Source organism: Sminthopsis crassicaudata, chromosome 3 (assembly GCF_048593235.1).
Source record: "Sminthopsis crassicaudata isolate SCR6 chromosome 3, ASM4859323v1, whole genome shotgun sequence".
NCBI classification, from domain to species: Eukaryota; Metazoa; Chordata; class Mammalia; order Dasyuromorphia; family Dasyuridae; genus Sminthopsis; species Sminthopsis crassicaudata.
This window is the reverse complement of record NC_133619.1, coordinates 589,157,712-589,169,876: the sequence shown is the minus strand read 5'-3', so window position 1 is coordinate 589,169,876 and position 12,165 is coordinate 589,157,712. Positions and strand designations below refer to the sequence as shown.

The 12,165-nt window shown below is 39.2% G+C and overlaps 1 protein-coding gene across 2 annotated transcripts in view; it reads left to right on the top strand.

Annotated features, from left to right (window-relative positions):
- Window positions 1-12,165, top strand: part of OSCP1 (organic solute carrier partner 1) — a 39,700-nt gene that overhangs the window by 23,785 nt on the left and 3,750 nt on the right. For both annotated transcript variants that reach the window (XM_074305164.1, XM_074305165.1), the window contains exons 3-7: window positions 6,144-6,311; window positions 7,020-7,100; window positions 8,511-8,614; window positions 9,791-9,919; window positions 10,793-10,862. In XM_074305164.1, coding sequence (XP_074161265.1) covers window positions 6,144-6,311; window positions 7,020-7,100; window positions 8,511-8,614; window positions 9,791-9,919; window positions 10,793-10,862 — 552 coding nt within the window. The remainder of the gene's footprint in view (window positions 1-6,143; window positions 6,312-7,019; window positions 7,101-8,510; window positions 8,615-9,790; window positions 9,920-10,792; window positions 10,863-12,165) is intronic.

The following is a 12,165-nucleotide window of genomic DNA, read 5'->3' as shown; positions in this document are numbered from 1 at the left end:
TGAATCACCTCATTGTTTAAAAAAAAAAAAAAAAAAAAAAAAAAGGAGCTAAGTCTATCATAATCATCACATAATTTTGTTATTACTATGTACAATATTCTTTTGTATCAGTATCAGTTCATGTAAATCTCTCCAGCCTTTTCTGAAATCAGCCTTTACATTCTTTCTCCAAAGACTAGCTAAAATTGCTCTAATCTCCTGAGCTTGGATTAATTCAATATTTTGTGGATGACCTAAAGGATATATCCAAGTTTCTTTAGCTAACTCTGTCAACATCACTCTAATTTATCTAAGGACTTATTGTACTTAATCTGAAGTTTTTGGTTGATTGCTTAAACAGAAATATTTAGGCCTTGTTCATACCTCTGGGTTTGATTGATTTATTCAAGATGTGTTCTCAGTTGTTACTGAGTTTTCCCTCTCACTAAGGCAGCTAATATAGTGTCCTCATTTGGAGTCAGCAAGAGCTAAGTTCAAATCCAGCCTCATACACTTACAAGCTGTAGAACCCTCAGCAAGATTTCCTCAACTGTAAAATGGAAGTAATAAAAGCATGAATTTTTTTTGTTGTTTTGAGGAGAAAATGAGATATTTTTCAAGTGCTTTGCAAACCTTAAAGCTATCTATTGTTGTAGCTATTGTTACTGATAAATATAAATGCTAAATGAGGTAAGAAAAATACAGCCCACTTTCACACTAGACAAGAAGTAATGACAGTAGAAACTGGTGTGGCAATGAGTGGAGAGAAGAGGACACTATTATGAAGATATAATCACAGGGCTGGGTAAGTGGAAGGATGGTGGTTACCTTCAATAGAAACAGAAGTTTGGAGGAAAAACAGGCTTAGAAGATGACAATTTAACAAATTTTACTTTGGACAAGATGTTTGAAATAAAGGGAATCAGATATCTAGCAATTGATAATATGAGACTGGAGTTCAAGAGAGATTTCTGTTTGAATAAATCTGGGAGCTATTTGAGTAGAGGAGGTGATTGAAGCTATGCAAACAGATGAGATCATCAAAACCAAGATATAAAGGAAAAAGAAGAGAGCCAAAGGCAGAACCCTGTGGGATACCTATACTAAGAATTCTGGAAATGGATAATCCAGCAAGACTTAAAAAGGGCAGTCAGGTGAGGAAATAACTAGGAGAACACAGGGACAAGAAAGCCAAAAGAAGAGATGACTGTCCAAAAAAAGAGAGGCTGCTCATCAGCACCAAGAGCTGTAGCAGTCAAGGGTAAGGACTGACAAAAGGCCATCAGATTTAGCAAAGATAACCTTAGAGAATACATTTTTGGTCAGTTGGTGAGGTCAAAATCAATATTGCAAAGAGCAGAAAAGGAAATGGAGAACAAATATAGATGAGTTGTTCGAGATTTTGATATTATGTAAGGGACAAGAGAGAATCTGAGGTACAACAAGGTCAAGGGAAGTGTTTTTTAAGAATGGGGGAGACTTGAGCATGTTTGTAGGCATCAGATAAAAAGCTAATAAATAGGAAATAATTGAATGTAATTGGAAGAGATCAAGACTCCCTTAACAGGGAGAAAAAAGGGACCAGAAAAGGGGTGATAGAGGGAAAAGAGAGGTTCAAATAGATAAAAAATAGATCTAGCAGGAGGCAGGAGAAATGGAAGGGTAAGAAATTATGCTCAGAGATGTTACAGTCCAAAATTAAAGCAATGCCTCAGTTGTGATTATGATCTAAAGTCTGGACCCAGTTATGCCTGTGGGTCACCAAGAGTAAAGCTATAGGTCATAGGAGCTGAAATATTTGAGTAGACTTCAAGCTCCCAACTATGAGTTTTCAAACTTCTTGAAAAGAGAGAAAAAGGGACAATGAGAATGAATTGATCACAATAGCAAGATTCTGGCCCAGATCACAGAAGGGGTGGCGTGCAGGGACTTTGGAGGCATTTGTTCCAACTTTTTCATTTTTCAGGTGAGGAAATTGAGTATCAGCACACTTTTAGTGGCTCACCCAAGAAATAAGTAACAACTGCGATTTGAACTCAGGTTGTGCACTTCCCCAGTTCACCCTTCTCTGTTTAATCATTGTTGCTATGCAGTTGACTCATAGTCTATGGTCTAGGGTCTCTCCTGAGCTTCAGCCCTCTATCATCATTATCTGCTGGACGTTTCAAAGCAATTGTCCCAAAGACATCTGATTCAACATGTCTGAATTGAACTCATCTTTCCCCCAAACATTCTCATCTAAAATTCCTTCTCTTTACTCATAGAACTAACTAACCACCTTAATTTGGGCCCTTATCAACTCCCATCTTGATTATAATAGCCTGTTTATTGGTTTCCCAACCTCAGGCCTCTCCCCACCACACCTATCCTTCTGTCAAAGGGTTTTTCTCTTTCTTTCTTTCTTTTTTTTTTTTTCTTCTTCTGAGACAGTTGGGGTTAAGTGACTTGCCCAAGGTCACACAGCTAGGAAGTGTTAAAGTGTCTGAGATTCGCGCCATCTAGCTGCCCCCCTAAAAGGTTTTTCTTAAAAGGCAGATGTTACTCCCATATTCAATCAGCTGTTACTTTTAAGATAAAATAGAAACTCCCCTGTTTAACTTAACAATCTTATCCTTTCTTTCTGAATATATTTACATGCAGACTCCCAGGTTAGAACCTTAGCTCCTTGGGAGCAGGGATTATGTCATTCTTTGTATGTACCCCTATAATGTAGCCCAAGGCCTGGCCCACAGGAGTTTCATCATGCTTGTTGACTAACTGACAAAGGGAGAAAGCAATCCAGGTCGCTGTGTGGTGGCAGCAGCAGTGGCCCCGGGGAGCACCGGATGCTGTGCCAACTCCTCTCCCCTCCCTCGATGTCCGGAATGTCCAGCCCATTCCTGAAAAACACCCTCCAAAGCGTGACCCAAAGTCCGCTTCCCGGGGTGGGGGGGTGCTCCTTCCTGAAGTGCTCCACCCACTGGGAGCTCTCCAGAGCAGGAAGGTCTCCTCCTTTCCAACCAAAGCAAACATTTCCTTCTGCTGCTCTTCATGTGGCAGGCCTCACTCCATGCCTTCATGATCCCCGTGATTGTTGTCAGTCATGGCAGGCCAAGGGAAAGGCGGAGCTGGAAGTGACCTGCTGCAAACCCTAATCTCCAAAATCCGGTTTCCTCATTTATTTGTGAGATGGGGATCCTTCTAGGCTGTACTAAATGATAACAGCTCTGCAGACCTTCAGGTGATGGTCAGTCTAACACCCTCCTCTCCCTCCCTTCACTTCAGAACCTGCTAAACCCTGAGCTGGCCCCAACTGAGTTTGTGTCAGCCTCGTTATCAATGTGGACGTCCCTGGAAAGTGTACTGCCCCACTAAGGGAGCTTATCCACAGCCATCAGAACTCCATCTGCTGTCCCCGGTGGTCCCACAGGGAGATGGTGGGGCTGGCTGAGGAGCACCTGTGCTTTCTGGGTGTTTGGTTGGGCTAAAATTAGCACAAGCAGCAGAGGACTGATCCATAATTTGTTGTGTATCAACTTCAGAGGCTGCATTGAACACACAATCATCTTCCTGTGATAGTTGGACAGTATAACTGTACACCATGCCAGGAAACTAAATCGCTTCCATTTGAATTGTCTTAGGAAGATTCTGAAGATCACCTGGTATGATGAGATCCCAGATACTGGGATCCTTTCTCAAACTAAACTGCCAAACATTCAAACACTGCTGCAAAGAGTACAGCTCCATTGGGCTGGCCACATTGTTCAAATGTCAAATGTATGCCTACCAAAAAGATTATTTTATGGAGAATTCATACAGGGCAAGAGCTTACAAGATGGTCAGAAAAAGTGATACAAGGTCACCCTCAAGGTCTCTCTTAAGGACTTGAGAATTGACTGCATGACATGGGAGACACTGGCACAAGACTGCCAGCATGGCGGGCCCCCATCAGAGAAGGGCTGTGCTCTATGAGCAAAGTAGAGTTGAATTAGCTCAGAAGAAACATGAGATGCACAAAGGTAGAGAACCCACTACACATGTTCATAAGGACTATCTGTGTCTGACTTGCAGCAGAGCATTCTGAGCTCGGATTGCTCTGGTCAGCCACAGTCCAACCCACTGTAACTCGACTCTAACATAGTGATGTCCTCTTCAAGAAGGCAGGCCAACGACTAACCATTGAATGATAAAATGTGCATAGAAGTGCTACATAACTACCACCTGTTGTTTCATTATTAATTATTGTTATACTTAAAATGAGGGGCTCAGAGCTGAACAAAGCACCACACACACGCCTTGCCTTGATCAAACGACAGTGGAACTATCCCTAACTGATAGCTGCCATTCTTGCCTGTGTCCAGGCAGCCTGGGTTTTATTAGCTTTTTTAACTGCCCCAGCTAGCATAGTTAACTCATATTGATTTCCCTGAGGATCAGCTTTCCCTAAAGAAGATACACAGGAATAGTCTTCTAGAGGGGAGAAGGTGTCAGTGAACATAAGATGGAAAGAGTGAAAAAAAAAAAAAAAGCGATCAGAGATAAAAGAAAGTTTGCTAATTGAAATTTTAATTCAATTTAATTTTAGAGAGTGTCATGGAAAGATGAGCTAGAGAAGTGTTTTGGAAGTGATAACATTAATCTGAGTGGGGATAGGAAGCCAGAGAATGTCCCAGGAGGCAGTGACACTGAATTTCTGGGATAATAGGAGCTGGCCATAGACCTGAGAATTAACCATTAGTTGGAGCTTCTACAATCCATTGTCCTATGATATGGAATAGAATGTTTCTACTGCAAATACCAGGAATCTGGGAGTGGGGGAATGGCAGGAAGTTTATTTCAGAGGTTTGAGTCCCCAGGGTAAACGTAAAAGGTACCAGCTTAAGAACGTGGAGAATTCCACTTGGAATTTATGTTTAACTCTGTCAGTCCTATTATCTGTCCCAGGTCCAGTCCCAAGGTCTAGAGGAGAAAAATGAAGATAAGATCAAGAAAAAGAATGAACCCAGTCAATGTTTGATTTTATCATTGTAGGCATTCTCTCCATGCATTTGGAAATGGTTTTTCATGGTTGCAGAGGACATTTCCAAATTTAGCTGTACATGAAGCTTTTCTCACTGGAGAAAATCCAGGGTTGCTTCCAAGTCACAGTGAAACAACAGAAGATTTTAATGAAGGAATAGTATTCGGGAGCATAGTGGATAGAACACTGGGCTTGGAGTCAGGACTCAGTCTCAGATGTGTACTAGTTGTGTGACCCTGAGCAAATCACTTTATCCTGTTTGCTTCAGTTTCCTCACAGGTAAAATGAGCTGGAGAAGAAAATTCCAGAAAGAGAATCTTTGCCAAGAGACCCCTAATGGGGTCATAAAGAATCTGATGTAGCAGGACAATTTTAGAGAGACCTGGAGAGACTTACATGAACTGATGCTGAGTAAAATGAGCAGAACCAGGAGATCATTATATACTTCAACAACAATATTATATGATGATCAATTCTGATGGACATGGCTCTTTCCAACAATGAGATGATTGATGCCAGTTTCAATGATCTTGTGATAAAGACAGCCATCTACACCCAGAGAGAGAGGACTCTGGGGACTGAGTGTAGATCACAACATAACATTCTCCCTCTTTTTATTGTTTATGTGCATTTTGTTTTCTTATTCATTTTCTTTCCTTTTTATTTGATTTTTTCTTGTGCAGCAAAATAATTGTATAAATATGTTTACACACATTGGATTTAACATATATATATATATATATATATTATAACTAGTTTTTATTTACCAGATATATGCATGGGTAATTTTACAGCATTGACAATTGCCAAACCTTTTGTTCTATTTTTCCCCTCCTTTCCCTCCCCCCAGATAGCACATTGACCAATACATGTTCAATATGGAGTTAACATATTTTTAACATGTATAACATATATTGGATTGTTTGCCATCTAGAGGAGGGGGTGAAGGGAAGGAGGAGAAATTTTGGAACACAAGGCTATGCTAATATTGAAAAATTATCTATGCATATGTTTTGAAAATAAAAAGTTTTAATAAAAAAAAGTCTGATGTGATTGAAATCAATCACATAGTACAATATTATTAATTGTACAATATCATATCACATTGATTGATCAGTCACTATAACTTTAATCATTTATTTTTGTGTTTATTGTGAGTTTTCAGCTCTTCGACTTAATGACCATGGCTTTCAAATATCAAGTCTTACTGTGTCCCCGACCCAAAGATATATTGCTGATCACTTTCAACCACTTAGATGCCATCAAGAATTTTGTCCGTGACTCCCCAGATATCATGAATCAAGTGGATGAAACCTTTCGGCAAATAATTGAAGTAAGGATTTTATCAGTCAATAAACCCTCAACCGTGCTAACATTCTTTGACATTTAATTAAGAAAGATAAATTCCATGGCCATGGAAGCCTACATGTGTATCCTAACAAAATTCTGAATTATTTGAAAAGAACATTTTAGGCATTAGCTTCAGTCGTTTTCCCTTTTTCAGTAACCACAAAGAGCAGCCAATGTTTTCTGTTATCTTTGAAGAGAGTTCCTAGAATCCTGTAGTATATCAGATCTCAAAGTGGTCTCATCCAGCCCCATGACCAGGATCTCCCCTGCCACATCCCCACCCAGTGGTCCTCTCTGGGAGTCCCTAGTGAATGTCCTACTAAATGGTTCCCAGGGTCAGGTGAACCTCTCTTCTCCATTAAACTTTTTCTCTTCTATAAACCAGGGAATGGAGAGAGTGAGGAAAGGTTTAGGAAGATGAAGATGTCTCCCTTAGAGCTAGAACTCTGTGATTTTTATTAAATTCTGGGGTATGTCCTTGGGAGTTTTTGTGAGGAGAAATAAAGAGCTATAAAGTACCATAAAAAAATGTTAAAGAAATCTCTGGTCATTTTCTTCACACTGATTTCCCCGGGGTGGCCCAGGTGTCGTGTCTGCTGCTGCTTTGCTTTGTCCTCCTGTTCCATTCATTTTACCCAAACCTGTCTCTTCCTATAGAGGTCATGGGCCGTGCTTTCTCTCTTTTGGGCAGGTGTATGGTTGTCTTCCTGCTGGTGAGTTCCAACTCATCAGACAGACTCTGCTGCTTTTCTTTCAGGACATGCACATCCGGGTAAGTGGACAAACAGTCTCTTAGAGAATCAAGGAGCCTTAAAATGGAACTAGTGTCAGATACACCCTGAGAGGCAACAGGGTCCAGAATAGTTTGGGGAGGGCAAGATCAGGAGAACCCTGCCCTTTGGGGAAAGAGGATTTCAGACCCTGAGCTGCAACTTAATAGCACTCTGAGCCTCAGTTTCCTTATCTGTAAAACAAAAACTATCTACCTCACAATGTTTTGCTAAAGACAAAAAATTTTTCAAACTGTAAAGTTTCCTAGAAATGTGAGTAGTTCTTAATAGCAACAATGATAATAAGAGCATTAAGGTAATACAGGTCTGTAGGTCCTACAGCATCATGTATTGGTATAATCTTGTCAGAGTCCTTGATTCCTGTTTTAAAAAAATACTACCAATCTTCTAGGGACAAATATCTCACTTGTTTCAATTAAATAAAAAGATAGTTCTCCATTTGTAGGAGAATGTATGATAATCTCCAAAAATCACCTATTTAATCATCATTCTTCCTACAAGTGAAATTCTGTTTTCAAAATATAAATTCTGTAGTTAAATTAAGAAACACACGTGGCTTTTAATATACTTGATTTCTGACAGAAACTAACACCAGTAGCATTTTTAATAGTTACATTTCTAGTCTTTCTTCATCCTCCTCTAGAAATCCATTCCTCCAGACCCCTAGTCCTGATAACTCAGTGCTCTCATTCCCATTCCTCCTTGCACCATTCCCATGGCTCCTTGTCAATAATCAAAGTCCTACCCATCCTTAAAGCCCAACTTCTCAAATCAAACCTCCTTCATGCATCCTGACAGTCCAGCCCACATTGATCATTCTTTCTTGGGACCTTCTCTAATATTACGTAATAGGGGCTTAACAGATCATGATGACTTACAATGAAAACTCAAGCCACTCTATAGACCACCTGATATGAGACTGTTACATTTCATTTATAAAGCCAATTTTAAAAGTCTGAGGAAGCCACACTGCAAAACCTCCTTTTAGACATGCCATAGAAAAATTTAGTAATAGGTGATATTAAAAACAGATTTATTCACTAAACATAAATAAATTTAAATTGTTAATTTGACTAATTTGTTTAGAAGTTTCTTAACAGCTTTTAGTCCATGATAAATCCAATTTCCAATGGGATTCCAATGGGATAAGAATTGGCATTAAGAATTTTCATTTGTGAAAAAGGATATAAAACAAGATCTCACCCCTAACTTATTTATACCTGGAGCCTTTCTCCTTATTGTCTTATTCCTCTTTACTCTGATGACTATGACAGCCCCAAATTATAGCATATTTACCAGCCTCAGAAATGATCTGTGTATATTTGATTTCTAGATTGTATTCACTTTGCTTGATACTAAAAATGATGATATCACTATTATGTTTTTCCTAGGTATCTATATTTCTAAAGGACAAAGTCCAGAATTCAAATGGCCGTTTTGTGTTGCCAATATCTGGGCCTGTTCCATGGGGAACCAAAGTTCCTGGACTCATCAGGTGAATTCTTGGCAATAATATTTGACAGAGGTTCTTAATACATTTTCAACAATTAACTTCATGAATATAGAACAGAAGACTCATCACGTGATATCATAGGGGCAAACTAATAACTAAAAGTTTAATATGTCAACAATATGATGTAGCTACCCAATTCCCTCCCCCCCAAAAAAACCCCACAAAACTAATACAATATCAGATTCCATTAATAGAGATTCAGTATCCAAAATAGAGAAGGTTGTTTACACAGCTCTATGATGGCCAGATTACCTCCCAGAATGTTGTGTTCCACAAAAACAATGATCAGCCATCCATGGAAAGCAACCCAGAAGAGAGTGATCAGTATAGCAAGGGAACTAAATGACCTCTTAACAAACTAGTCAGCTTTAGTCGAGAAAAGAAATCTTAGTGGAAACATGATAATTATGATCAGGTATTTTAAGGCTCTTTATGTGAAAAAATATATTAAACTTGTTCAGTAGAAATTAAAAGAAAAGAATTTGGGGCAGCTAAATGGTGCAGTGTATAGAGCGCCAGCCCTGAAGTCAGGAGGTCCTGAGTTCAAATCTGGCCTCAGACACTTAACACTTCCTGGCTGTGTGACCCTGGGCAAGTCACTTAACCCCAATTGCCTCAGCAAAAAAAAAAAAAAAAAAAAATTTGAATTGGTAGATAGCAGTTATGGGGAGACAGATTTCAAGTAAATATAAGAAATAACTTTCTTTAATTAGAGATATCCAAAATTGGAGTAGGTTAGTGGGTTCCCCATCATTGGATATATGTATGCTGAGGTTAATGGCCATTTGTCAGAAATTATATAATTCTTGGTGATGTGTGCATCAGAGATTGGGACCAGGCAGGTAACTTTTAGTTCTCTTCTTGGTTTTCCTTCAGTTTCCTTTCAACTCTTAGATTTGTTTTTGTTATAAACTAAGGTCTCAGTCATTGGCCTTAGTTCAGTAAAGTCTTCCTTTTCAGAGCACACTTCTTTCTTAACCCCACTGTCATTTTTCATTCTACCCAATGTGGTTATAAAAAGCATTAGGAGTTATCCATTAACATTGGAAGCAATGTGTCATAGGCAAAAACAGCAGCTTTTTATCCTCAAGTATAAAAAGTAAAACACATAAAATCTTTGCCCCTTGGGATCATTCTGAACCATTGGTTGTATTGCAGAATGTTTAATAACAAAGGAGAAGAAGTGAAGAGAATGGAATTTAAGCATGGTGGACACTATGTAAAGGCAGAGAATGAAGGTTCTTTTGAGCTTTCTGGAGACAGAGTCCTCACCCTAGGGACGAATATGTAAGTAAACAAATATGTAAGTTCTTGAAAGAACCATGTAGAATGACTTTTAATTAAAAGCCTCTTTGATCCTAGCTATAAAAGCTCCTGCTAGAGGCAGAGGTGGCTCTCTTCCTCTTGTGAATGCACTCATTTCCTTGACCTTATCACAGAAAACTAAGAATACCACACTGAAAAGAACTCTGTAGATAAAGAAAAAGGCACTAATCGTCTTGGAAGAAAGCTGGCCAGAGCCTCTGATCATGCCCTTTAGCAAATAGCCAAACAAGCACTGACATTATTATCATCTGCCTTGAGGCTGAAATCTAAAGACCACTAAGCCTTTCCACTGGACTTGAAGCTAGAGCCTCCAATCTGTGTTTCTCCCCTTAGTGATTGAGAATCACTAATGAGATTCTTGAGAGCAGGAATTGTCTTGCTTTTCTTTTTTTATCCCCAGCATTTACACATTTTTGTTGTTCAGTCATTTAGTCATGTCCAACTCTTCATGACTTTGTGGACCATAGAACACCAATACTGTCCATGGGGTTTTCTGGGCAAAGATACTGAAGTGGTTTGCCATTTCATTCTCCAGTGGAGTAAGGCAACAGAGGTTGATGGGAGATGCTTCCCAATTCTATGTTTGCTGTTTTTATTCACCCCTGAAGAATTGAGAAATCTGAGTGTTTGATCTCCACTTAGTAATCCAGCATTTCAACACTGTTCCAAAATCTATACACCTAAATCCATACTCTTCACTGCAACTATTCATTGAGTCAAAGTAGAGAGTTGAAATGTGGAATAATTAGAAATAATTAATGGGGAATAATTAGAAAGCCTGTAAAATGATATAAGCACCAGGAAAATAGTTTAACTACTTGTTACTGATACCAGGTATAGCGCTAGTCGGCCAGTGGAAACACGTGTGTCTGGAGCATCAAAGAATTCATCTTTGAATACTAAGGTGAGCTACTTTCTATCTACATTGTTGCCATCCTAGTCTTTTACTTTTAGTCTGTGTTTAAACTTTCCTGTGACCATAACCTACAGCAGTCAAGGTGGATACATGACTTTTTCCTCAGTAGTTATCATCTTCTCAAGTCTACAAGAAATGTCTGCCCATTTAGAATAGGCTCTTCCTGTCACTGAAGGTTCTACCTTTTCTTTTTTTTATTTTTTAAACTTGATAGTATTTTACTTTTCCATTTACATGTAAAGATAGTTTTCAACAAATACTTTTATAAAAATATCTAGTTTCAAATTTCTTTCTCCTTCCTTCCTTTATTTCCCTCCCTCCCCAAGACAACAAGCAATCTGATATAGGTTATTCATGCATAAAAATTTTTAATATTTCCATATTAGTCATGTTGTGAAAGAAAAATCAGAACAAAAGGGTAAAACCATAGGAAAGAAAAAACAAAAAAGGTGAAAATAGTCTGTGATTCACATAGAGTCTCCATAGTTCTTTCTCTGGATGCAGATGGCATGTTTCCTCCCAAACCTATTAGAATTGTCTTAGATTACTTTATTGCTGAGAAGAGCTAAGTCCATCACAGTTGTTCTATACATGGTCTTCTTGTTGCCATGTACAACGATCTCCTGGTCCTGCTCATTTCACTCAGCATCAATTCATGTAAGTCTCTTCAGGCCTCTCTGAAATCATCCTGCTGTTCATTTCTTACAGAACAACAATATTCCATAACATTCATATACCATAATTTGTTCAGCCATTCTCCCGTGACGGGCATCCGCTCAGGTTCCAGTTTCTGGCCGCCACAAACACTTCTGCACGGGCGAGTCCTTGCCCCTTGCTCACAGTCCAGTTGGGACACAGAGGCAATTCACAGCCCTTTGGCCACAGCACCACCTTGTTGTGAGCAGGGCCTGTGCCCTTAAGCCAGGGGTCACTAGCACTTGATGCTAACACTTCTGTGGTCCTCCTTTCTAACAACGTTTCTCCCTTTAGTAGTGTGGCGTGTGAATTCTAAGCAGGCTTTAAGTTCCTTATACAGACTTACCAGTGCTTTGGCAAATAGCTAGTTAGGGAGTAAGAGACTTTGACCACTGGATCCTCTAGAGCCGCTCAGTAGCAACTCTCACCACGAGAGGGCAGTGTGAAAGCTCATCCAGAAGGAGGCTTGGGAGCTTGCCCTTGTAACCATGGAGTCCATTGATAGCACTAAAAGAAAAAAAAAAAAAAAAACCCAGAGTAAAAGGCAAAGCGCTCACATTAACAGAAGAAAATGCTTTGTAAAGAAAGGGTGGCA